This window comes from Chinchilla lanigera, unplaced genomic scaffold, assembly GCF_000276665.1.
Source record: "Chinchilla lanigera isolate Chin_1 unplaced genomic scaffold, ChiLan1.0 scaffold00141, whole genome shotgun sequence".
NCBI classification, from domain to species: domain Eukaryota; kingdom Metazoa; phylum Chordata; class Mammalia; order Rodentia; family Chinchillidae; genus Chinchilla; species Chinchilla lanigera.
Window position 1 is genome coordinate 1,935,469 of NW_004955542.1, and position 26,498 is coordinate 1,961,966.

The following is a 26,498-nucleotide window of genomic DNA, read 5'->3' on the forward strand; positions in this document are numbered from 1 at the left end:
ATATAAATCAATAGCTAGACCTATTTAATATAGATAAAACCCAGATATGCAAGATTAATAATAAAGGAGAGATCAAGTTATAATAAAGGATAATGATATGCTAACAGCTTTTAAGTCTCCATGAAGATGATTTTTAAGGAATGTACAAATGGGCTTCCTGACTTAAGAAATAATAAACATCTAAATGAACTAAAAGTATTAAACACTGAAACAGTGCAGAAATATTATGTCTGAACAAAGATCACTAGATGGTGTGGGGGTGAACATTTTCAAACACTAATATGACACAAAATTCCCATGTTTTACTTGATCTAAAAGCATAGAAAAAGGTTAAGCATTTGCCCATATGTTTTATAAATGTGTACAACTTTAATTCTCAAAGCTGACAAAATAACGCACAAAGAAGACCAAATCACTGCGAGGGTAAAGCCAGGACTACTAGATACAGTCCTTATGAATCAAGCTGTTTGTCTCCTCAAGGACTATGACAGCCTCAGAAGAAAGCATCTACTGCAGAAAGGCAAGGGCAACTGGATATTAGAAACCTCACCTACTTAATTTAATTTAATAAATCAAGAAAGGAAAAAGCCAATAAAGAAACTTAAATACTGGGAAAAAGAAGCCAAGAATAAACGTAATAAAAATGCACGGGTTGTAGCTCCTCAGTAGACGGCTTCGCCTACCGGGCACCCAGCCCTGAGAAAAAGAGAAACCAAAGACAAATGCGTGCAGCTCGGGGAGCAGAACCTCCAGCCTTGGCCGCTGGTGAGGGATACACAGGACGGCGGAGGGGCGGGCCTTGTCCCCGGCGGGACAGTCGTATTAAAGTGCAAATACGTCCCCAACTTAACCAGTAGGTTCCTCGCTATTTGGACTGAGACCCAAAGGGTTTGGGGAGAAGGTGAGACTGACAAGGCTCTGGAGTCCCTTCGACTTGCTGGGAGCAGGGCTGACTTCACACCAAGTCAGGGACGGCTTTGCCCAAACCAGTGGAGGGGAGAGCCTCCCACGTGACCGGAAGGCCCACACAGCCGGACTTCGGAGACGGGGAGGGCCCGAGGCTCTACACAGCTCTGCTCACTGAGCAAGGAGGGCGGGGCTCCTGCAGAGGGGAGGCAGCTAGGTGGGGGCGCAGAGCCAGCCTCCCGGCTGCCCGCAACTCCACAGGCTCCTTCCCGCCCCTCAGTGCATTCGCCTGTCCACAGGGCTGAAGCCAGAGTCGAGGTCACGGATGGGTCCCTGGGAGGGCTCAGGGTCAGTCCCTTGGGTGCCGACAGGAACACCTTGGATCTGTGGCCCTCAAACGGCTCTCTGACAAAAATTAGAAAAACTTCTGTACTCCTCATTCACTTTAAATTTACTTCTAAAAATTGTAATCCTGTTAAAGAGTTGCAAAGTGTGTAATTTCCAGAGTATGATAAATAGTAGATTTAAAAGTAACGCTGTAGCCTGACTCATTAGAATGGAAGTGCTGGGCCAGGGATATAGCTCAGGGGCACAGCGCCTGCCTGGCAAGTGCAAGGTCCTGAGTTTGAGTCCTGGTACAAAAAAAAAAAGAGAGAGTGGAAGCGTTGTAAGGAATGGATACATACCCGCCTCAAGTTGGCTCTCACTGGCAGGAAGCTTGAGGGTCTCCTTTCCCTTTTTTAAACTCCTCATCTCACCCCATTTCCTTACAGATGCTTATCTCAACAGAGTATATTTGGAAATATCTTATGAACACCCTATTGGTCTTTTGTTTCCTATTAGTAACAAAGATACTTATAAATACTGAAATTTAGAATTTGTTTTCTGTTATATAAAGATTTAAGACTTAAACTTCTTTCTTTCAGATTAAACTAACACTGAGATTCCATCTCACCCACCCCAGAAAGAATGACCATCATCAAAAAATCCAATAATAACCAATGCTGGTGGGTCTGTGGAAAAAATAACCCTTCTCCACTGTTGGTGGGAGCGTAGACTGGTGCAACCACTGGGGAAATCAGTGTGGAGATTCCTGGAAACACTGGCGCTAGAAGTTCTGCTTGACCCAGCTATTTCGCAGTGGAACACAACTCTGCCACGGGACGGTGAGCTTGAGGCGTTTGTAGGAAAATGGATGCACTTGGAGATCATAATGTTAAGTGAAATAAATCAGATGCACAAACCTATAATGTGAACAACGAGCAAAATAAAAGATAGAAAATAGGAAGTCGGGAGATCTCTCCTCATGGGAAGGGGATAAAGAGACGGAGGGAGGAGAGAGGGAGAAGAGCAGAGGGGAAGAAAAGAAATTAAGATGTGTGGCGTGCGTGTATGCTGGCGCGCCGTGTGTAATGAAATCCCTTCACACTGCACACATATACGAGTACAAAAGTTAAAAACCAGTGTAGTTAACATTAGTTACTAATGATCAGAGTGATGTTTCACAAATACTGATCATTATTAACATGAGAAATATTTGAATATAAATAGCACTCACAGTATTTCTAGGCATTGAATGAGAAAAGGAAGTGTTGCCAAAGGTAACTGACAGCTGGAATATTCTTCTAAATTTTTGTTCATATCAGATGGAATTTTTGCACTATTTTCCAAAATGAGCAAGATGAGGATTGACTGAAAAGAGGAAGAGCAGTTTTGAGGACATGTCGTGAAAAATAGGTTTAACCACTTCCTTAAAGAACAAGCACTCCTGGAAAAAAGTTGTGTACAACATTTACCCCTGGGTGCTTCCAGCGTTGCCTTAGTCAGCTTTTGCTAGGCTATAGTGCCACGTGACAAACAGCCCCAAAGCCTCAGGGCCCAGGGCTCGCTCCCTCCTTTCTCTGTGCTGGCTGGGTCTAGCGCTACCCGTGGCTTCCATCCTGGGATCAGGCTGCAGGAGGCTGCTGCAGGGAGCGCATCATCCCAGGCAGGAGCCCCAGCGCCACGAGGGTTGGGCGAGGCTGCTGGGATTGCTCGAGTAGGGCCCATGCCACCCCACTGGCCAGAACAACCTGCCCCCCAGGAGCGGGGACACTGTCCTCTCTGTGGCTGTGTGTGGAACGACTTGGTCTCCCCGGGAGGTGTGCTGTCTGCGCGTGTAGATCCACAGCACCTCATCTACGCTCTGCGCTGGTCAGAAACGCCGCGCTTTCCCTCTTCTGGGGTCAGCCAACTTTCCGCTGCTGCCCAAGTACAGAAGAAAAGAGGCATTCTTAGTATCCATGCTCCTAAGGGAGGCCTTGCCTCCACTCCGCGGAGTCCCTCTCCCTAACCTCGCGTTCTGAGAGACTGAGTGAAGGGCTATCGCCGACTCTTCCTCGCAGGCCCCCTCTTCTACACATTCCTGCCCCACCTGCCCTGCACGGAATTTTTTGTCCTCTGGGCAATGATCGCAGCAGACTTCTTTGGGGAGGGGCACTGGGGCATTTCCCCGCCCCGGTGGGTGCCGTGGATGGATGCTTTTATCTGTAAAGTGGGAGAATAGCTATCTGGGCTCAGGCAGGCTTCAGGCAAATCCCTTTTGGTCTGAGCCCTGTGCTTTGAGTCATTTTTCCTCACTGAGAAGCGAAGTCTCCGTCCTGCCTGGATTTGAGCCAGGATCTAAAGAACCAAGACCCCACCCTGCCCGTGACAGTGTCTGCCCCGGCCGGCCGGCCCGGGGACGCCTTAGAGACCTCCCTTCCTCTGCAGCCTCCCTGTGCCCGCAGACCTGGCGTGAGCACGCTGCTCGCAGCAGTCTGACAGGTGCGCCCTGGCTGGCCCCGTCCTGGGTTGAGGGCGCACAGGCTGGCGGGTCCTCTGGTCACGCGGACCCCTCCCCACTCCGCAGGACAGAGGGAGACAGCACAGGGCGAGGCGCGCAGGAGTCCCAGCCCGGGCGATGCTGAGGCAGCCTTTGGCACACACAGCCTGTATGTAAGATTTTTAAAGAGACTCCCAGAAAACTAGGAATAGCGAAGAACTTTTCAACTCAATAAATTACATCTACTAAAAATATATAGCTAACAGACTTCATAGAAAGAAAACAGAGCGTGCGCTCTTTATGATCAGGAGCGGGGCCAGGATGTCTGTCTCGCTGCTTCCACTTAGCGCAGCCGCCGGGGCCGCGGCCGGGGCGAGATGGCAGCCACAAGAGGTGGGGCTCGGGCGACTGGGGAGGAAGGAGTGAAGGCGTCTGAACTCGTGGGCGAAGAGGTCGCCTGGAGAGAAAACCCTAGAGGAGAGATAAGGGCAGCCGAGGGCCGATGAGAAAGTCGGCTCGTGGGACAGCAGGTCAGCGTTAGAACCTGTCACAGGGACAGCGCAGTCAGGATGACCCGGACACCCGCCCACGGAGGGGGCGCAGGGGGGGCCTGGTGGGGGCGCCAGAGGGCGAGGCAGGGGAGGGGGTTCCAAGCTGGCCGCCCTGAGCTCTGGGGGGGCCCTGTCTCTGCTGTTCCCCGCTCAGCAGGGTTCGGAAGAACCCAGATTTTGACCCACTCTTGGTGAGGGGCTCTTGTTCTGGGAACGCACTGAGGCTGCCCCTGGGCAAATGCTGCCGGGGAAACCAGGGAGAGGGGCCCCCTGGCAGCCGAGCTCTGCTGGCTTTGCGTGAAAGGTGACGTAGGTGGAAGGCGCTTTGGTGGGGAGACAAGGCATCCAGGCCCAGGGACACCTGTAGCCGGGCGACGGCGTCCCCATGCGGCCCTGCAGGTCCCGTCAGAGCCTCCCGGAGGCCTGGGCGTGCCCTCAGCAGCTGCAAGTGAAACGGGGCTGCTGTCATTGTTTCCACATCTTGATAGGGAAACTGAGGCCGGGTTTGGCCCCGGGACAGCCCGGCCAGGAAGTGACAGAGCCCGGCCTGAAAATCTGTCCTCTCACCCCCTCCCATTGCCTGGGTCTCAGTGGAAGCCCCAGCCCCACCCGGTACTGGGGATTGAACCTAGGGCCTTCGCACTGAGCGGCATCCCCTGCGCTTTTTATTTTGAGGTAGTGTCTCACTACATCACTATCTAGCCCAGGCTGAGCTCAAACTTGCTATCTTCCTGCCTCAGCTTCCCAGAATGCTGGAATTCCAGGCGTGGGCCACCATACCCAGCCCAGGGCGTTTTCTAGGGCCGCGGGTTCCCTTGTCATGGTGTGGGCCGGGCACATTCTGCTCCTCACTGCAACACTTACCGGCCGCCCGGAGCAGGTGTCTCCCGCCATCTCCATAACGTGGAAGGAGACAGGACATCCCAGCTGCTCTGGACCCACTCCGAAATGGACCCTCCCACCCAACCTGCTGTGGAGGCCACCCACTCAAAGCTCCTCAGTGACTCCGGCGCCCTGGGAAGGGTGCAGTCCCATGGCCAAGCTCGGAGCCTCCTCCAGAGGGTTTTCCAGCCTCACCCACCTCCCTCCTCTTTTGCATGTGTGATGAGTGATTTTAAGGCAGCCAGTAGAGGGCGCTTCCAGGAGGGACCAAAGGACTGGCATTCAGGGACACAGGTGGCACGTCCCCCCCAGGGGCACTGAGGTCTCTCTGGACCTCTGACATCTGGCTCAGGTGCCCGGCACTTTGGACTCTGGGACTCACCCTGGGGCCTTGTGAGTCCTCCAGCGGGCTTCCGACCTCAGCTGAGCGTCACCGTATCGGCTTCGGCCTCTGACACCTCCGGACTTGGGCTGGACGATGTATAAACATCAGTCATTGTGAAGCACAAAAAAGCAACATTTTGCTTACGAATCACATTCGTGGTATTTCTGGGCATATATTAAAAGAAAATGACACAGTGCCCAAACTAACTGACCCAATAGCTGGAATATTCTTTTATCTTTTTGTTAAGATGAGGTAGAAACTCTTCTAAACTATTTTCCAAAGTGAGTAAGGTGAGGATTGACTGAAATTGAAAACTGATGATATGCTGTGAAAAGTAGGTTTTCACTGTCTCGTTAAATGACAAACATCCCTAGAAGAAAAAATTATGCAAAACGCTTGCCCAGGGTGTTTCCCATGCTGCGTCAGCTTTTGCTAGGTCTCGCCACCGCCTAACAAGTGTCTCGAACCCCAGGGGCCTGCAGGGCCCTCCCTCTCACTCCTGCCCCTGAAGCCCCCAGGACCTCCACCTGCGGGGGGCTGCGTGGCCCCCACAGTTCTGTCGCCAGCTCCCTGGTGCGCCCCTCACCTGCGTCTGCATCCCGTCCATCGGTTCCGTCTCCCCGGGGACACTGACGCTCAAGTCCGCCACAGTGGACCCGCGTGTCCCCTTGGGCTGTGGGGATGGACAGCCACCAAGCTTCTGAGTGACACCCCAGCACACCGGGCCACCAAGCACCTCCCATTGGCACGCTCCCCTAGGGACGCCACCCCTGACCCATATCCGGGCCACCGAAGCCCGCACTCCGGCCGCCGTCGGCATGGGCACTGTTCCCCCCTGTGCCCCCTGGTGCACCTGGCTCACTCTGGAGGCCAGGTCTGCTCCTGCCTGACATCGGGGCACTTTCAGGACACGGGCGGCCTTCCCGCTCCTTCCGCACGGCTGCTGATGCTGATGTCACCATGGGGTCTCACTTTTCAGAATAAAGTGTGTTCGTTGCTCTGAATGGTCCCCACAGTGGGTTTAACTTCACAGCAGGCAGCTCACCTTTTCATCAGCAACCAGGATTTCACTCCAGGCTTCTGGTCCCCGTGACGTCCTTAAAACTCCGTCACCGTCAGAAGGAATCTGGTTGGGACAAACCCTGTGCTCACCCAGGGTGGTGCGGGCATATCCGGCCCAAAGCAGGCAGGCTTCAAGACACCGCAAAGCTTAATCTTTTCTAAGCCCTTGGTGTAAATTAGCCAGACGGGGTGGAAATGAAGGCACACGGGTCTGTCTCCCCAGAGCCTGAGTGGAAGGAGCCCAGGACGCCTCCCTTCCTCCTTGCCCTGTCCTGCTCTCCGCCTCGGTGAGGACGCCTCTGTTCCTTCCGGTGTGCTCCTTCCTGACGCCTCACCAGATGACGAATGAGGGACAACTGACAAATACAGTGAATGTTTAAGTTTTAAAAGCTTCATCACTGTAAAAGACACATTGCTATAAACTGCCCTCAAAATCTCCCCACTTGCTGGGAACACACATCCCGCTGTCGCTGCCACCTTCTGCAGCAGCTCTGGAGTCCTCTTTCCTGAGGGTCTTTAGTTGCGCTGTCCCGGCTGCCCCATCCCTGAATCAGTTCGAAACCTTCCCCTTGCGTGGTCAGTTTGACTCTGGGGAAGAGCCAGAAGTTGCCCAGTTCCAGGTCAGGTGAGTAGGGTGATGAGGACACGGCGTCCTGTTTCCATGGTCCTGCCTTTCCACTCGGTGCCTCTCAGCAGCAACACTCACTGTGTTTGTATCATCACACCTTGTAAAGTCACCCAGGAAAGAGGACTTCCAGGACTTCTTCCACGTCAGAAGGCGGCAAGAACAATGTCACAAATGTGTTCTAAGTGACAGGGAAGATTTTGAGGGGATCCATGGCAATGTGCCTTTTCCTGTAATAAATTATTTTACTTAAATATCCACCGTACGTTGCGGTCACACCACGCATCTTTGCAGCCCAGGTTGCGCTATGGTTGTGATGTTGCTCCTGGCCACACCAGTCAGTTCCTGTGGTTCTACCCCAGGCAGGGACGCCCTTGGGTCTGGGTCTGCTGGGGCTGAGGATGCACGGATGGGTGGACAAGGTGATCTGGGCCTGCAGGGTGAGTCCAGCTGGAGGAAACAGGCTTCCACACAGGCCCTGTGCTCAGATCAAAGGGCGCAGGGACTCTGTCCCTGGCAGAGGCTCTGGAGCTCAGAGTGGGCGTCCAGGGACAGGCATCTGGGCAGGGGCAGGGAGGGGCCAGGGCAGCGGAGGGGTCGTGCAGCAGCAGCACTAGATGAAGCGCAGGGCGCACAGCCGCACCTGCTGGCGGGGGCTTAGCCAGGGTGGCCTGCAGGATGCCCAAGCAGCCTGGCCCTGGGTTCTCACCTTCTGACCCCCCATCCCTAAATGAGGTCTCCTACAAAGCCATAGATGATCTCCACAAGCGTTAGCACTTGGCCCGCAGGTGCCCGGGCACAGGGACACGGGTGACGCCTTGGGACTCCGGGTGAACGTCTTGAGAAGGAGCAGGCACCACGGGTGGCCCCGAGTGCCAGGAGCCCTGCGCACCAGAAGAAATGGGCTGCTGGCGAAGTGAGGCGTGCGTGCAGGAAGACAGGAAGACCCACTGGCCGTGTGGGCGTCACCACGGTCACTTGCACGTGGCAGGACTCAGAGACAGGAGGGGTGGGGAGCTCAGGGCAGCCTGGACGGGGCCTCCTGCGCAGCTGCTCAGGGACATCCTGCTGTTCTCTGGCTGGTTCTCAGTTGGAAGTGGGGGCGAAAGTTAAAGACACTGGCAGTTATCGATCTGTTTGGGGGCCTTCGCTGCAGAAGCTCTGCTCAGCTTTCTGGACTCTGACTCAGCAGGCCGCCTCCAGGCCTGGGGGCTGCACCTCGAGTCTAAGTGCTGTCCCACGTGTGGTCTGTCTGGCCACTGTCCGAGCTTGCATTTGGCCTCTCAAGTGAAACGGGGCCAGTTGGGACTAAAGAATGCCTCACAAGGAACACCCCCGGGTGGGCTGCGACCCAGCGGGGGGGGCTGGAGGACCCCTGGAGGCCCCGGGGGTGGGCGTCCAGGCAGTGGCCGGATGCAACTTCCGCTGCTTTGTGTCCCAGGTGGCCGTGTACCGGGGCAGCCCAGGGAGTGTGCGGACACGGGGGCCACGTCCAAAGAGAGGCATTTGGCCAAGCCTTCTGGGGCCCTGGGTTCCCTGAGAACCGTTTTATGGAGCTGGATGGTATGTAGTGGATTGAGAAATTGCCATAGTTGGAAAAACAAGTAGAAAAACTTCCAGAAAACAAATGCGGAAGAGGAAAGTGCCAGATGCAGGGAGGAAGGCGCCAGCCGAGCGTGTGAGAAATTGTAAAATCAACCTTTAAAAGACCAACTAAGAGGAGGAAGGCAGGAGGGCCCCAGCGCCAGCGCCGGGGGACTGGCGGGATGGCGGTTCCCTCTGAGCTTCAGGTATAAGATATTCTTTGATTAATTTCTCTGGACTTCACCAGAGTGAAGCAACTCCCCGAGCACTAAGGAGAAGAGGCGGGCGATGACTCATGCTGGAAGGAACCCAGCTGACGAAAACGCTCCCAGCCCTCGGAAAGCATCCCCGTCCGCCCGCGGTGGGAATCGCCCCGGAGGGGCGGTGCTGGCTGAGGTCGGGATGATAAGGACGGACCTCTGGTTAATGTGTCTGCGGGTGCACACTTGCGCCGTGCCGAGCGTGTATTCTCCGGCAGAGTGGCAGGGCGCCTCCCCACGGGATCACGCCCTGCTGCTGGGCTCAGATTCCTGGGACAACAGCGCCATCCTGAACCCACGTCGCTTCATTCCCCTGGACCCGCTTTTGCCTAACGGCTTGGGTGGCGGTGGAGGAGGAGAGTGTTGCTCGCCAGGTCACATGCCGGGGAGGGTGCGTGAGGCAGAAGGCAGTCCATCGCAGCTTGGAAACGGACAGCGGGGCACGGAGGAGCCCCAGCTGCAGAGTTTCTCCGCAAGTGACCAGTGCTTAGGCTTGCTGCTGTGACTGAACTCTAGACCACTGAGCTGACGGCCACCAGGGGCCACCAAGGACCCACAGCTTGGGCTCCTTTGGTAGCGGTGATTTGAGGAGAGAGCCTGGCCCTCATTCTGGGCCCTGAGCTGGGGACAGCGCATTACTCTCCTGCAAAGGACGCCCGGGCAGGCAACGGAGCCCACGCCGCAGGGTGCTCTGTGGTGTGCAGGGAGCCCACACCTTCTGTGTGTCTGGCACGAGACGGATTACATCTGCACAGGAGGTCCGTGTCCAGCCCCATTCCCTGTGGGACAGTTTGCGTGCACATAAGAGACAGCTTGCTGTTCAGGCAGAAATTGCTTTCTCCCTACGATCACCACCCCAGAGCACCCATGGGAGCTGAATCAGTCAAAGCTGGGGCGGTGCGAGTGCAGGGAGCTTTCCTGCGCATGGTGCCCCTCCACCCAGGCTAGCAGTGCCGGCTGGTAAGCGGCACCAAGATGGACTGGCCTCCTCTCTACACCCACAGCACCTAGGGAGCAGACATGCACGCAGAGCACCATGCTAGGCCTGGACCACCCACGGGCACCTGGGAACCAGCGGCAGACCTTCCAGCAGCGGGGTGAGACTGAAGCACGCACAGGCTCTGCTCCTCTTCCTCTTGGGTCTCACAGCGCAGCCCGGAAGAGCCCTTGCTCAGGACGTTGACAAGCACAGAGGCTCGACCTGGGCTCCACCATGGGAGAAGGTTGGATGATTGTTGTCAAAGCTCTTTAAACTGTGAGGTCTCTCGCACCCACGGAGAGGGGGCCCAGGAACCCTGGGTGCAGTCACACCCCTTACAAAGGCAGAGTCACCCTTAAAACCCGGTGCCGGGTCAGTCCCTGTCCTTCTACAGCCTCGAAGGGGGCGGAGCAACCTCCTCACCACGGCAGCACCCTCCTCCTCATCAAATTTTGTTTTTATAACTTTGCTTGTTTTGCATTAAATCTTCTACTCTGAGACCACTGTGGACTTACAGGCAGCAGTGAGAGATGGCCCAGGGCAATCGTGGACCCTTCGCCCCATTCTGCAGCTGCAGTGGCTGCAGCTCACAAAGCAGAGGGAACCTCACATCAGAGCATGAGCGTCTCACCCTCCACCTCTCAACAGCTTGGCGTCCCCGGGGCCTCTGTGCTGCCTTTGAAAACCACACCCACTTCCCTTCCCTGCTCTGATCCCTGATGGAGAATCTCTTCTGCATTTCCAGAATTTCTGCACTTCCAGAGTATTCTATATCTGCAACATGCTATCTTTTGGGATTGGCTGCATTCAGCCACTGTAACTCTACGAGATTCATGTAGGTTGCTAGTGATAGATATTCTTATTCATGGCGTAGTAGTATTCCACAGCTGGTTTTATTCTTCATCCTTTGAAGAAAATATCAGTTGTTCCAAATTTTTGGCATTACAAATAAAGCTACTATGAACATTTGGGTGAAGATTTTCAAATGATCATAAAATTTTTACTTCTCTGGGGTATGCTCCCAAGTGAAATTTTGGCTCATGAAGCAGTTGCATGTTTAGTATTTTCAAGATGGCTGTATTATTTTCTATTTCTACCAGAAATGTGTGAACAAGCAGTTCCTCCACATCCCCACCAGCATCTGGAGTCATCACTATTCGTAAAGCCATCGGTGTGGAGTGGTACCTCGTTCTCATTTGAATTTGCGTTTCCCTACTGGCTAATGGTGCGATGAATATATTCCCATCTGCTTCACTGCAGTCTCTAGATCCTTTCCTGTGAATGTTTATTCACACTTTTGCCCATCCTCTATTGAATTTCTCTATGTATGTATGCATGTATACATGTGTGGGGGGGTATGTGTGTGCATGTATGTACAGGACCCTTGCACTATGCTATATACCTAGCCATTTATGATTTTATTTTGAGACAGGATCTTGCTAAGTTCCCCAGGCAGAATTCAAACTTGTGATGCTCCTACCTCAGCTTCCCAGAGTGCTAGGATTACAGGCTTGCACCACCTCACCCAGCTGTACTGTTTTATTTTTTTAACTATTCAACTTTGAGAGTTCTTTGTATATTCTAGATCTGAGTCTTTTGTCAGATACATTACCTGCCTTTGTTTTCCAGTCTGTAATTTGTTTTTTCATTCTCTTACCAGTTTATTTGTTTATTTATTTATTTTAGGGTGGTTTTTTTGGGGGGTACCAGGAATTGAATTCAGACCTTGTGCTTGCCGGGCCAGTACTGGGCCCCTGAGCTATATCCCCACACCCTAGAGTCATCTATTGAGCAAAAGTTTTTCAAGTTTTGATGAAGTCCAATTTAGAAATTTTTCCTTTTATACATCATAGTTTTGGTGTCAACTCTCAGAACTCTGCCTATCTCTAGATGCAAAGATTCTTCTGTTTTTTGTTTTTTTCCTAGTTTATAGTTTGAGGTTTTACATGAAGTCTCTGATCTATTTTGAGTTAATGTTTTATAAGCTGTGAGGCTTAGGTTGTGGTTATGTCTTGCCTTTTGATGTCCAATTGGCCCAGCACCATATACTGAGAGGTTGAAATGCTTTTGCGCCTTTATCAAAGATCAGTTGGGCATATTTTATGTGAGTCTCTTCCTGGGTTCTGGATTCTGTTTCATTGATCTATGTGACAGTCCCTTTGCCAATATCATGTAGTCTCCATTGCTATGGTCATACAGGAAGCTGTAAAATTGGGTGTGCTGATTTCTTACACTTTATCCTTATGTTGAAAATTGTTTTAGCTTTTGGTTGCTTCCCATATGAATTTTAGAATTCTTTTGTCTATATCTACAACCAAAACTTGCTGGAGTTTTTAGTACAATTGCATTAAGCCTATAAATTAATTTGGGAAGAACTGACAGCTTTCCTCTGTCCAGTGTCTCAGTCCATGAACATGGTATGTCAGTCCATTTATTTAGATCTCTTCTAATCACTTTCATCTGCACTGCATAGCTTTCAGTATACAGCATGCCCATAAATGTGTATCTGAGAATTTGTTTGTGCTATTGGAAATAGTATTGTTTTTTAATTTCATTGTCCAGGTATTCATTGCTAGTACATGGAAATACAATTTTTTTTTTATATTTACGTTCTCTGTGGGAACTTGCTGAACTGAGTTGCAGAAAGATTTTTAATGGCTGCTTGTGATTATTTATCTAGATGACCATGTCATCTGAAAGTAGGGAGTTTATTTCTTCCTTTCCAGTATGTGTGCATGTTATTTATTTACTTTTCTTGACTTACTGCACTGGTGGAGCGATGTATTAAGTAACTGTAATGGCAGTGGACACCCTTGCTTCCTTGACAGTCTTTGGGACAAACTGCTCAGTCTTGCACAATCAAGGACAGTGGTGGATGTTGGGGTTTTTGAAGGTGCTTTGTATCAAGCTGAGAAAGTTTCCCTTTACTCCTATTTTTCTAAGAGCTTTATTTTTTACCTTAAATGGGTGTTGAATATTTTCAGTTTTGGTGGATTACCAATTGATAGGGCACTTGATTTTTTGTTAGCCTTTTAAAATAATGGATACTAGTAATTAATTTCAAATCTTGAACCAGCCCTGTACCCCTGGAATAGAGCCCATTTGTTCATAGTGTATACTTCTTTTTATAAATAGGTCAGTTTTATTGCCAGTGTTTTGTTAAGGTTTTCTGCATCTATGAAAAATGTTTTCTATACCACAGGGGTTTTTTTGTACTTTTCCCTCTGGTTTTAGTATCATGGTAATGCTAGCTCCATAAGAATGAATAGCTTCTTCCTATTCTATTTTCTAAAAGAGATTGTATAGAATCAGTGTTAATTACTATTTAAACATTTAATAGAATTTTTGGTGACAGTGTCTGTGTATCAAGGTTTCTTTCTTTTTTGAGTTTTAAAATTGTGAATCCAATTTTCTTAATATGTAGAAGCTATCTTGGGTGAATTACAGTTGTTAGTTTTATTTCTGGAACTGGTCCATTTCATCCAAGTTGACAAGTTTATGTGCAGATGTTTATAGTATTCTCTTAAAATCTTTTTTTTTTGGCTGTAGGGTCTACTGTTGTATTCCATTTTATTACTAATATTGGTAATTTTTGCCTTTTCCTTCTCTCCATCAATTTTATTAAAGGCTTGTCAATTTTATTGATCTTTTAAAAATACCACTCCTTTGTCTCACTGCTTTTTCTCTATTGTTTTTGTTTTTTACTTCATCCATTCCTATTCTTTTGGCACTTTATAAAAATGCTTATTCTGCTGTTCTTGGTTGGACCATTCCAAAATTGATCAGATCTTATTGGCTGATGGTGTTTTGAATGCTTCTACATTCCTGATTTTTTTTCTCTAACTGTTCTATCACTTGTTGAGATTGAGGCCTGAACTCTCCAGCTCTAATCATGGATTTGTCTATTTCTCCTTTTGATTCTATGGTTTCTGCTTGCTATGTTTTGTTCGTGGTGTGTTGTTTGGTGCATATGTTTAAGATAGCTACATTGTCATTTTTAAGACATCTAGCCTGTCTTTTAATTGGTGGATTTTGACCATTTACATTTACTGTAATTGTTGGTGCACTGGGACTTAAATGTGTTGTTTTAGTTTTTGGTTTGTTTGTTCTGTTTTCATTATATATGTCAAATTGTGAGTTATTTGAAATTTTTTAATAAAGAATGCTACCTTTGGTTTGACCACACAAAAGATATAAATCTAGGATACAGATATAAATGAAATCACCTAGTGTATTTACAAGTGACTTTTTCTCTGTATTATGCTCAGAACCAAGGCCCTTTCCCTTAAAGTATCCTATCCATGGTATGGGGAGCATGGTGGGCCATTTGGGTGGTCTCAGATCAACATGGAGAGAGCTTCCTAGTAGATCCCCCATCTGGAGAGGTCTTTGCAACCTGTGATGCTCAAAGCTACTTTAGCACCTCTGCTCCAATTTTCAGATCCTCTAGGGCACTAGCAACTTACATACCTTTTTTGTTTGTCAGTTTGTTTGTTTGTTTTGTTTTTTTTTCCAGTACCAGGAATCTAACTCACGACCTCACACTTGCCAGGCAGGCGCTGTGCTGCTGAGCTAAATCCCCAGCCCCCATACTTTGTTTTTTATCTGGAGCCCATTTTTCTTTATATTTTAGTCAAGTGATTTCTTTTTTTTTTTTTTTTTTAAATGTGATACTGAGGTTGGAACCCAGGGTCTAAGCTACAGGCCCCGCTCTATTTTATTTTTTATTCTGAGACTGGGTCTCACTAAATCACTAGGTGGCCTAGACTAGGTTCAAACTTACAGTATTCTTGCCTCAGCCTCCCAGAGTGCTCAGATGACAGGCTGTGCCATCATGCCCAATTATTTTTTTCTTACTATCTTGTTGTTCTTCATAGCTTTTAAGAAGATCTAAACTTTTCATGTATTTTCAGCAGGAATTCACTGCAACAACTTCGTTTGCCACGTTCCTGGAAGTGGAGGTTTGAAATCCTCTTGATTTCTCCCTCAAGACAGAATCTGAGGTAAAATTTTTGTGTCGATAGCTTATGTTGTAAAGTTTCCAGGGAATAGGGGAACTGGGCTGGGCACATGACAGGAGCAGGAGGGGGTGGCCCAAGGCCGCCTTGCAGAGCTAGTCAGCCCTGGACAGTGGGTCAGTCGTGTTGAGCGCACCCACAGGGCCAGGGAAGAGGCACTCTCATCTCCCTGCTCCTGCCTGTGGGTGGGATTGCTCCAGGATGTGAGCCCCTCACACTGTCACGAGGGTGTGGCCAGAGGGATGCAAGACATCTTGACGAGCGAGGGGCCAGAGAGCCTGGGCAGACAGCAAGAAGTACACAGAGCGGACGGAAGCCTGACCAGGGCCACCTGCACACTGCTCCCCTCAGGGGCGGCTGGGATGGAGGTGTTGCCCAACAGCCCTTACGGGATGCCTGGACAAAGCCATGACTATGGTCTGCGTGTGTCCCTAAAAGTGCACATGCTGGAAACGCGGTCCTCAAATGTGTGCTACTGTCTGGAGGAGAAGCGTCGGGGGAGACGAGGTCCTGAGGGCAGGGCTTTAAGTTGCTTTCTGAGCAGGTAAGGAGGGGCCCTGGCTTGCATGTTGGCCGAGTCTCACCGCAGGCTCTGAGTGTCCATCCTGGCCAGAGAGAGGCCTCTCCAGGTGCCTGGCAGGTGCCAAGGCGGGGCTGTGAGCTACGCAAACCTGACCTTGATTGGTTACACGGCCCCAGGTGTTTTGTCACCATCAGAAAATGGCATGTACCCTGGGTTCGAGCAGCGCCCGAGGCGCACCTGCTCCTGCAGCCTGGGAGTGTCTCCACCTCCCCCCCAGGGCTCCCCACTTCCAGGGGCCTCTGTCTTTCCTCTTGGTGCTCACCTAGGCCCACACCCACTGCCTGACCCTCCTGCCGAGGACCCCAGACACCGTGCCTGCTGGCTTCTGCCCACACAGTCCTGGAGCTCAGCCCTGCTTCCCAACCCCCACGAGGACCCCACTTGGCACAACACGTCCTTTTGATCCAGGTCACTGGGGCCTCAGCAGCTCGGCAGTCAGCCCCATGTCCACCTTGCTCTGGTCAGCGTAGTGGGAGGGCGGTGGCTGGGCTCAGATGACTGTTTACAGAGAAAAGAGGCAGCTGTCTCACAGAGGACACACACACACTCACACATACACACACACACACTCACACGCACTCACACACACACGCACTCACACGCACGCAGGACAGGGCGCTTCCGCCTTGTTTTTGTTGATTCCCTCAGCTCCCGGGAAGGGCAATGGGAGGAGCCTGGCTCAGGTCGGGACCAGCGCTAACAGAATGTGCAAATTTTTCCAACTTGCTGGCTTTGTTTTTTTTTAAATCTGTGAATCATTGGGCCAATTCCAACATGATAAAGAGCCCTGTTTGTTAATCTTGGCATCAAAACAATGTGTTTTCAAAATCTGAGCGAAACTGAAGAAGCCACAAATTTTAAAGAAGCGGGGCGGGGAACTGAGCGAGTAACACTGCACTCCACGGAGGCTGTGCGGAGAGCCAAGCATCAGGGAGCAGGGCCGTTTGCCCGTGCTCAGGACTTCCGTCGCTGCTGTGGGCGGGCGGGAGCTCTTGTCCGGCTTGCACGGTGAGGGTGTGTGTTTCTCGCCTGTGCACCCTGCCTGGGGATGCACCTTGTCCCGAGCAACGCGGGTCCTGCCGTTTCTACAGGGGGAGGTGCGCTCGCTGCGTTCTCACCACAGAGCAAGCAAAGCACAGATACGGTGCACCAGGCAGCGGACAGGAGGCCTCCCGCCGAGCCGAAGTCAGGGACCAGAGGCGCTTAGCTTCCAAACCTGGTATTTCCCCTCATCCGTGGACACTGGAGAGTGGAGCACCCGTGCGATCCCCGGCAGGGACAGCGAACCTCCAGGTGGCTCCTTGAAGCTCCTCTGCCTTCCCCAGCACTCTGCAGTCCGAGTTTGCTTTCGTTCTCTCTTCCAGGGAGGAGGTTGAGGAACCAGGGGCTATTTCATGCTGTTCTGTTGCTGCTGTTCGTGTTCTGCTGTGATGTAAAGCAGAGAACTGCCCGCTCTCGTTGTTTCCTGGGACGCACAAGCCTTCCCAGAGGTGGCCGGGGAAAGGTGAGCCCCAGGGCTACAGTGTGCTGGATGTCACCTGGCTGCTGTCTCCTCAGGGTCACCGTCAAGGCAGCTGTGGGTGCCGCTAGATCAAGGGTGCTCTTCACCCTCCCTCATCATATTCTGCAATGCGCATGAGCCAGGCCGGTGCTCGCCTCGGGGAGAGAGTGCCACGGTCCAGGCACCTTTCCCAGCAGCTGGCCCGTTGGGCAGAGCTGTGGCGGAGCCCAGCGCCCTCAGGCACTTGCCCCCTCTGCACTGGCAGTGGCTCCACACCCCGTCCCCACAGCTGTGCAGAGGGCACTGAACACAAGCCTGCCGCCCGCCCTCGGCTGCTCCCTGGCCGCAGAGGGTGCCGTCCCCGCTAGCCCCCAGGTTCACTCTGCGCCATCTTCCCGGCCCAGAGCTTCTCAAGGCCCCAGACAGTCCTCTAGGTGACAGGGAGACTGCAGTGAAAGGCAGTGATGAGGGGCCCACTGTCCCGGGCCCACTGTCCCGGGCCCTGGACACAGCCCCCAGGACGAGGCCTGCCCCGCAACAGCTCCCTGTGCCCCCGAGAATGGTGTCCCTGGAGACCCCCCCATGGGCCTGCAGACCCCATCCTGTGATGATTCCTCCTGCCAGCCCCCCAACCCACAGTCCACCAATGCCAGTGCCACGGGCCCTGCTGCTCTTGGGCTGGCAGCCTGCCCCTCGCCCTCGCGTGCTCTGATGGGGCAGGACGCTCTTCTCTGCAGTAGGGCCCCACTCTGCACCAGGGCCCACGCCTGCCCCTGCACACCCTTGAAAGGCAACCTCCTCCCCGCCCTGGGCCCCTGCCCTCCTCCCTGCCCTGGGCCCCTGCCGTCCTCCCTTCAGACCTGAGCCGTCAGGTCAGTTTGCACCAGCCCTGCCCCCCCCATCCTGCCCTGCCACCTGGGAGGCCATCCCTGGATGACCGTCCCACTCCTTGCCCCAGTACCTGTACCCCCACCACAGTGGAGAGCCTCACTCTTCCCCTCCTGCAGGATGCTGCCCTGGCCCTGCACATGCACCTCGAAATGCCATCTGAACACTAGGCAGGGGCCCCCGGATGCTTCAGACTCAGGGTGTCTCAACTTGCTTACCCCTGCTGTCCCTGGAGCGTGGTACCTGCCTTCCCCACCCCACAACCAGAAACGTCCCCAGAGCCCCAAGGTGTCACCAACACCTCACTCTCGTGGTCCACGGCCACACTACCCTCAGGGCCACTCCCTGCCCAGCCACCAAGTGCCCGGTGGGGGTGGCATGAGTCCTTCCCCCTCCTTTGCTGCTCCCTGGCTGCGACTCTGCAAGGCACCTTCTGCCTTTTCCATCCCTGGTGAGACAGTCACCCAAGCAAGGGCTCATGCCCTGAGCTCAGCCTCGCCGCGCGTGGCACCTAGGCCCCGCAGGAAGGCCAGCTCCGGCCGTGGGAAGAGCGCTTCCGCCAGCCCTTCCGCTTCCCAGATGAATGCGCTCCATCCGCAGGAGACGCGGACGGAGCGCGGCTGGCTTGGCTGGGCTTCTGCTAACAGCACGCACACTGTTTGGAAATAGAAATTAAAGAGCATTTGGGAATTGGGGTATGTGCAGAGAAAGCATTTTCCCTGAACTTCTCTACCCAGTGGGTGGGGACGAGGTATGCAGGAGGGGAAAATTCTGGGTAGGTGGTCAGTTCCGTGCAGATGTCAGGCAGGTCCATGACATCTGGGCTCCATTCTCAGCCCCTCATCCTGTGCAGAACGGCAAAGCCGGGGTGGATAACCCACCAGCACCCAGGGCCTTGTGGTGTCCTTTCACGGCTCCTGTTCGCTGGGCTGGGGAACCTGTGGGAGTGGAACGGGTCGCATCTGTACTCAGCTTTGACGATTCTCTGTCACTGGTGCAGCAGTGGCAGGCTGGTCTCGGGTCCAGGGTGTTTTCCTTTCGGGTGAGTGCCCTCAGGGGGACCCAGCCTCCATTCTGTTACCAAGTCCCTGTCACCCGAAGTCCTGGTGCTGTGGCTTGGCCATGTCCCCAGCTGGGAAGCCGGACCCCCATGGGCCTCCGAGCGCTGGGAATCAGGCGGGCCCTGCAGGCTCCGGCGCCTCAGCCCCTGGGTTTCTGCCTCTTGGCCGCATCCCCACCATCTGTCCTCCTGGTCCCCACTGGTCTCGTTCCCGTGGTCACTGCAGCAGGCTTTGTGCGGCTCCAGCAGTGGCTGCACCCAACAACCCCAAACCCAACCCGACCACTTGAGCCCACAGAAATCTCTCCCATTCTGGAGGCCGCAAGTCCCAGATCTAGGGCCCTGGGGCCCACAACCTCCAAGGGCGGTGGGCGGTGGGCGGTGGGCGGTGGGCGGAGTCTGGCCCCTGCCTCTCTCCCTCCCTCCCTCCCTCCGGGCCCTGGTGCCAGCAGGGTCACTGCAGCCTCTGTTCAGGCCCCAGTGTTCTCCTGGTCTCTCTCCTTCCTCTGTATGGCAGCTGCCCCAGAGTGACCGCTCCTGGAGGTCCTTAATCAACTACGTCTGCAAAGACTCCAAAAGCTTAGCCTGTCATGGGGTCCAGACGTGGACCAGTTTCTGTACCTACCAGAGAGGGCTTCTGAGGTGACACGGATAGGCAGCTGTTGGCTATCCTGCTTGCCGTGGGGACGGATGCTTCCCACCGCCTTCCTCCTCTGCACCTGCTTCCCGGATCACTCGGGGACCCAGCGGGCATAGTCATGCTCTGGGCCAAGGCGCCAGCAGCCCCCAAACCCAAGCCACTTCCCCCCCTCCCTCCCCTCGCCTCTCCCGCCCTCCCCTGCTCTCCCCTCAGGCCCCCACCCCCACCCAGGTCCTGTTTCTGGAGTCAAGCTGCAGGTCCTGAGTGGGCTGTGGACCGAGGGAACCACGTGCAGGGGTGTGCACAGCAGTGCAGAGCCTCAGGGAGCAGGGAGAGGTCCGCTGGTCCAGCTGGGCCGTGTGCCAGGGATGGAGCGAGGCAGGTACTGGGGCTTAGTCCCAGGGACACGGGGCTGGAAGGGCAAGTAAGGTGGACACAGGCGGCCGAGGGCCTGGCCTTGAGGAAACACTGCCAGATGCCATGGACTATGGGCTCCGCTGGCCCTTTGCTCCTTGAGGCCAAGGACACCAGAGTCTCCGGGGGCTGGGGTCAGAGTGGCCTCCATCCTAGGATAGCCCCTGGCAGGGCTTCCATGCACCCAGGCACCAGCATGCTGTCCTGTGGGGCCAGGGCTGGCCCGTGTGGCTCTGTGGGCTGTCCTGCGTGGGCAGGCGGTGTGCTCCATCAGAGGACCCGGAAACTCTTGCTCTGCGACAGCCGCAGCTCACTGCAGGGCCTGGAGGCAGCTGGAGAGCAGGGTGTAGGGAGGGGTGTGTTAGGGCTTAGATCTGGGCGACTGGATTATGGGGCACCGTGGTGACCTGCCCTGAGGAGGCAGGGACTGTGGGAAGAGTGGCTCTGGGGGTGTGACCTGGAAGGGCTCATCTCTCTCCTGGCTCCTCCCTTCCCTCTCTGCTTCCGGTCCTGCGTGCCCTGAGCAGCCCCCTCCGCCAGCCGCCTGCCGCTTCTTCTTTGGGACCTGCGCACCCTGGACTGAAGCGTGAGCCGCAGTAAACTTCTCCTGCTTCAGGTTGCCAGGGTTGAGTGTTTTGTCTCTGCAAGGAGGAAAGCGGGTTAGACAGTGAGGGCGGGTGCCACGGCCGCTTCTCCTGCCCGGGGCTGCTCAGGCTCTCCTCCCCTTACCCAGGCCCGGCCCCGGAGCTCCCTCAGTCACCCTCTCAGGGGCTGAAGGCGCGTGGGGGTGGCTGCCAGGTCCAGGGGCCTCTGCCCATGCACCCACAGGTGTGCTCACGGCACGTTAGCGTGCACAGTGCCCAGTGCTATTTCGGTGACAGAAGTGTCCTCTCTCAAGAGACCACAGGACAGGAGAGAAAGCTCCTGCAGGCTCTGTAGCTCTGCGTGGCCTCCAGCCCCTCAAAACCAGCTGAGACCCCACGGACCAGCCCACAGTCCTCCCCCTGTCCACCTACCGGCCTGGCTGCCGGCCCCCCCTCCCCGAACATGTCCCCGAGAGCCACAAGGTCCCCTGGATGGGCCTAGTGGCACCAGGGCACATGCCGGGGTTCCAGTTGCCTTCTCAGCTCTCCAGGCTCAGGGCTCACAGGGAGCGCCTGGGGGCCCACTCTGCTGCCTGCAGTTGCTTTTAAGGGCAGACAGCAGGGCTTTGCATTTAATGGTGTTGGTTTTGGCCACTGCCCCGGCCCAAGGTAATGTTGGAAACGAGTGCATGACCCTGCAGGCCCCCCACTGCCACCCCGTGTGGTCCTGCTCCTGGATCGAATTCCAAACCCCAGGTTCTGTCTGTCCCGGCCAACCCCTCCTGCCGGCTCCTTTGTGCTGTTAAAGGGACTACATCCCAGGGCTGCCCCAGCAGCCCTACGTCTGCCTGGGGCTGGCCAGCTTGCTCCCCAGAGGGTCCGCTGGACACCCCCAGCACAAGTGGGCAGTGGCTTGGCTGGGGTTTCTCCCGACACCTCCTGTCCTGGGGACTCCTGGGTCACTTCAGATGTGCGTCCTGGATGAGTCTGCACTGCAGCCTTATGCAGCTCTGTCCTCCCGGCCCTAACTGCCCCAGGGAGCAGCTGCAAGAACCCAGGGCGGAAGCTACCACATGGAAGAGGCCCTGTGACACACTAGGGACCCGAGTCCCATCCCTGGTCCCAACAGCTTGTGACAAGTGAGTGTCCGTGCATACGCACACAGACCCAGGTGTGTGTGCGTGTCCGTGTATGAACACACACATATACACACATGCATCCCAGCACACCTGAGCCCTGCAGTGTCCTCGGCTAGGTGTAGGGGTATGTGGGGAAGTGGATCCCATGGGCCAAGGTGGAGCCTGGCTTCAGGAATGCACAGATCGGCAGTAAATCCTCAGGAGACCCCAGGCCAGGCCAGGGCTGGGGTGGCTGAGACCCTGCTGTGTAGACCTGAGCACGCAGCAGGGGGCGGGAACAGCCACACTTAGTGCCACCAGAGACGCAGGGTGCCGGGGGGGCTGCACCCACCTGTAGGCAGGGAAACCCACTGCCTGTAAGGGTGTCCCCATGGGAGCTGGGGGCGTGCAAAGGGAGGGGCCTGAGGTCCCGGGAAGTGGTCTCAGTTCTTTCCCTGGACATTGGCTTCCAGGCCACTTCCCTGAGGTCCTGCAGACTCTAGCCTTGACCTTCCAGGGTGGGCCCCGAGCATCCACTCTGGAGCAGGCGCCCTGGTCCCTCTTCCATGCTGCCTGGTCCCCCACGGTGGAGAAGACACTGGCCCGGTTACTTGGCGGGCTAAGCAGGCCTTGGCTCAGCACCTGGGCGGAGGAGGACTGAACTTGCAGTTTGGAAACCAAGGATGAGCCTGTGTTGCCTCCCATCTTCAAGCTTTACTTGTGCTGTTTCTGCTTTGAGTCACTTGGGAGAGAGGCACCCGACCTTCGCGGTCTTCCTGGCCCTTCAGGCCTCCATGGGCCCTGCAGAGCTGGACCCCTGCTCTGCCTCCCGAGTCTCCTCAGGGGAGCTGGGCATGTGCATGTGTGTGTGTGCTGTGTGGACGGCAGTGTGTGCATTCACGTGTAGTGCACACGAGCATGTGTGAGGTGTGTGTGTGCATGTGTGTGCATGCATGGATGTGTGTGGTGTGGGCGTGCACGCTTATGTGCTTATTGGCTTCTCCTGCAGGGACCAGACTCCCTCAGCCAGGGCTCAGGACCCCCCGTTATGCCTCGAGGTCACTTCTAGGAGCCAGCGTGGTGACAGGAACTGAGGCCCTTCTGGAGTCCCCTGTTCACCTGGGTGGGGGGAGGGAGAGGGCTCCTAGGCCACCGCAGTGCCGCCCGGGACCCTCGCCCCCACGGCTGCTGTCTGGGAGCTGGGCAGAGCCTGTGTCTGCTCGGTGTCGCCCCGAGGAAAGGCCTCTGGTGGCTCAGGCGACCTCACGGTTTGCAGCCCCTGAGCTGGAAGCCCCCACGCTGGGGGCCACCCACACCCCGCTGGCACTCACAGGTGTGGACGTGGTAGCGAGCCAGCAGCGCGGTGAGGGACCCTTGCCTTCTGCAGGGGTGTCCTCTGTACCAGATCCCGGCTGCATCCTCTGAGGGGCTACTGCAGGCCTGGCCTGGCAGGGTCACCTGGTGGGGGCTGCAGCCTCAGCCTCAGCCAGGTCCCTGTCTGGAGGGCCGGACAGCTGCCCGTGGAGCCCAGTCAACACAGGATGGACATGTTCAGGATGTGCCGGGACCAGCTGGGGGCGTGTGGGAGGTTCTGACAGGAAGGACAGGAAGGGCTTAGCCAGCGAGGTGACTCCTGGCTAAGGCTGTGGGGAGCCCAGCAGGGAGCCGGCCTAGCGGCCAAGGCCACCTTGCCTGCAGTGATGGCGTGGTGTCCTCAAGGCCGGCCTTGGACCTCAGCCTGTGGTTCTGTGAGGGGGTGGTGTCTCTAGGAAGAGGGGCCCAATGAGCGGAAGTCAGGTCACTGGGGGCTGCGCCCTAGGGGCAAGCCCCTCCGCCCCCGCTTCCGGCTGCCATGAGGAGCAGCTGTGCTCCTCTCCCTCCTCCCCACGATGTTCATCCTTGCCCTGAGCCCAGGGAGCAATGGAGCAATAGACCATGGACCGAGACATCAGGAACCATGAGCCCAAATAAACATTCCCTTCTTTTTTGGGACTGGGGTACTGGGAATCGGACACAAGGCCTTCACACTGACTACATCCTCAGCCTCTTTCATGTATGTATTTTTTAGACAAGGTCTCTCTAAATTACCCAGACTGGACTCAAACTTGCATTCCTCCTGACTCAGCCTCCCAGAATGCTGGGATTATAGTCATGTACCACTACACCCAGCTAAACCTTTCCATTCTATAAGTTGCTTATCTCAGGTACTTTTCTCAGAGATGGAAACGTCACTCACAAGCCTGCTCTGCTCTCTTAGGCCTGGGTCTGCATTCATAACTACAGGAGAGTCAGTAGCTTCTAGAAATTCCTCCAGCCACATGCAGCATAAAATGTCTCTCATCCTTTCAGGTCCCTTCAGGGTGAAGCAACAATCATTTCTGCAACCCGTTCCAGCGTGCCCAGGCTGGTGCTCACTGCGACACAGAGATGAGAACAGAGACGTGGAGACCAGGGCCGTGTGGGATCTTTATTGTTCTGGGCAGGGCCGGGGTACACAGCCACGGGCAGAGCACTTGGCTTGTAAAAATATCTCAATAAATAAACAAATAAGCAACATATACACGGACATGGGGAATATAAAAACAGCGAGCTGAGCGAATCAGGGCAAAAGAGGGGTGTGAGGAGGGGGTTCCAGGCTTCCTTGAGACCATCATGCAGAGGTCGGGGTGGGTGGGAACCGGGGTCCTGTTCTGACAGCCTTGGTCCAGTTGGAACAGATTGTACAAGAACACATTTCTGTTTTATTAAAAAAAAATACAGGTCAGAGAAGGCACTTAGAGGGAAGTACAAATCCAAAATCCAAATGCTCATAAATGCTTTCCTGAATCGAGAGATTTTTCAGAAACAATAAAATCCACCCCCCAAAAATAAAACCCAGAAGAAAAATCCAGATGGTGACGAGATGACAATGTGCAGGTCGCTGGTGGGGGCTGGGAGCCCCTTCCAGCAGGGGGGCCGTCTCGGGGAAGGCCGCGCGGCCCTGTCTGGACACTTGCTGGGGCGTGCAAGGGGCCTTAGCGAGGTTGTCCAGGTTTCAGAGGTGACAGGTGTGGTGCGCCCCAGTTCTTCAGACGTGCGGGTCAGTCTGGAAGACAAAGAAGAAGGGTGAGCTGCAGGCGCTGTGCCCCGTCCTGCAGGGTAGGGTGGTTGCAGGTGGAGGGCCGCCCTATATCACCCGTCCTCCCTCCAGGGACCAGACAAGGCATGTCCCCAGGGCCCAGGCCACCCCACAGCTCCCAGGGCTCTGACAATCGCTCCTCACCCTCCCGGGCCCACTGCCACGTCCACCTGCCTGGACAAGCCACCCCGCTGGGGTCCCCATGTGACGGAGCCGCCGGGGTGAACCGTGTGCAGCTGGGGCAGGATGTGGGGTTTCCGGGGTCATGGGGGACAGGAAGAGGATGCAGAGAAGTGGGACAGCTGCTGGGAGGGGCAGTCAAAGGTGGATGAAAACTTGACTTTTAAATAATTATAGATTCATAGGAAGTTACAAAAAAGTGTACAGAAAACTCCGTTGCATTTCCCCCAGTAGTGCAGGGTCTCAAACAAGCTCAGTGCATGTCACACCCAGGCGGTCGATGTCAGCGCGGCTCAGTGACTTCTCCACCAACTTGGCGCCTACAACTGTGACCAAGGTGGACAACCTGCCCGTCACTCCAAGGTCCCCTTGTGCCAGGCAATGGAGTTTTTTAAATACCCAAGGGCTGGGTAGCTCAGCAGGGCCAGGCGTGTTGCCGGCACCTGTCTGCGAACTCGGCTCACCCCCCAGGAGCCCCTCTCCCCACCCGTACCCCTCATACTGCACGTACAGCTGGGCACGAGCATGCACGGGCAGCTGCAGGGAAGCCACCTCGATGGGCAGAGGCCAGGCTCATGTGCCACACACAGCCCTGTACCCACAGTGCCACACGCACATACACAGCACTCCACTCAGAAGACCCGCCCTCTGTGGTGAAGGTTGGGTTTGGAGTCAAGTTCGTGACCTGAACAGGTGACATGGTAGCTCCATGGGGAGAAAAGACCCATGCAGGAGCCACATCTGGGTCCTCGCACCCCAGGCTGCGCACACTGCTGCCTGTGCCCCCATACCCCGTGAAGAAGAGGCACTGGGAAGAGCGGTGCAGGCCAGAGCCTGAGACCCAGACTGCAGAGGGGTACGGCTGCTGTAAGCCCAAGGTCGTAAGTCAAGGTCACTGCGATGAGCTCCTGTCAGGGACCAGCGTGTGCTGGCTGTGTCCTCCAGGTTGCTGCTGAGCCACGTGGGGAGGGAGCGCTGGGTGTGCGCCGTGCTCCGAGGGGGCAGCGGTGGTGAGGCTGGGCCTGGCCCACACTGGCTGTCAGGGCTGCGTAGCGGACCAGCAGCACACGAACCCTGCACTGCACCCAGGCCGGCCCGTGACAGCCCCAGTGATGCGCCATGCTTCCAGGTCCCCGAGGGAGCTCTCTTAGGGACTGTGAAAGGTTCTTGGGTTCTGTTTCCCTTGCTGAATCAAGACAAAGCTCTGAAGAAAGACAGGTTTTCCTAAAACCTCTTTCTCTCTCTCTTTCTCTCTCTCTATTCAGAGTATTCCAAAGAGTTAAGCCTTTTTAAGTGGTCCTGGGCAGAAAGTCAAAGGCTGCTCTCTTTTGGAGAATGTGGTTGTAATTAGATAATT

The 26,498-nt window shown here is 54.8% G+C and overlaps 2 protein-coding genes across 7 annotated transcripts in view; one reads left to right on the top strand and one right to left on the bottom strand.

Annotated features, from left to right (window-relative positions):
* Window positions 1–15,165: 15,165 nt before the first annotated feature.
* Window positions 15,166–24,401, top strand: LOC106147323. 6 transcript variants are annotated; one of them, XR_001232171.1, is made up of 6 exons: window positions 15,166–15,599; window positions 16,730–17,142; window positions 19,959–20,109; window positions 20,669–20,757; window positions 21,763–21,864; window positions 24,193–24,401. XR_001232171.1 is itself a non-coding variant. In XM_013508130.1 (5 exons), exons 1-4 carry the CDS (start codon window positions 15,298–15,300, stop codon window positions 21,814–21,816), a joined length of 624 nt encoding a protein of 207 aa, XP_013363584.1. In that variant the 5' UTR covers window positions 15,166–15,297; the 3' UTR covers window positions 21,817–21,864; window positions 24,193–24,401. The 6 variants fall into 6 exon arrangements, 5 of the variants coding, with proteins under 5 accessions (XP_013363584.1, XP_013363586.1, XP_013363583.1 ...); XM_013508130.1 differs by lacking the exons at window positions 19,959–20,109; window positions 20,669–20,757 and having other exon boundaries at window positions 16,730–16,857; window positions 17,003–17,142; XM_013508132.1 differs by lacking the exons at window positions 19,959–20,109; window positions 20,669–20,757; window positions 21,763–21,864 and having other exon boundaries at window positions 16,730–16,857; window positions 17,003–17,142.
* The window catches only part of Twist2 (twist family bHLH transcription factor 2), a gene marked incomplete at its 5' end in the record, with an annotated part of 40,901 nt that continues 38,699 nt past the window's right edge, over window positions 24,297–26,498 (bottom strand). The window contains 1 exon segment of the mRNA XM_005411181.2: window positions 24,297–24,928.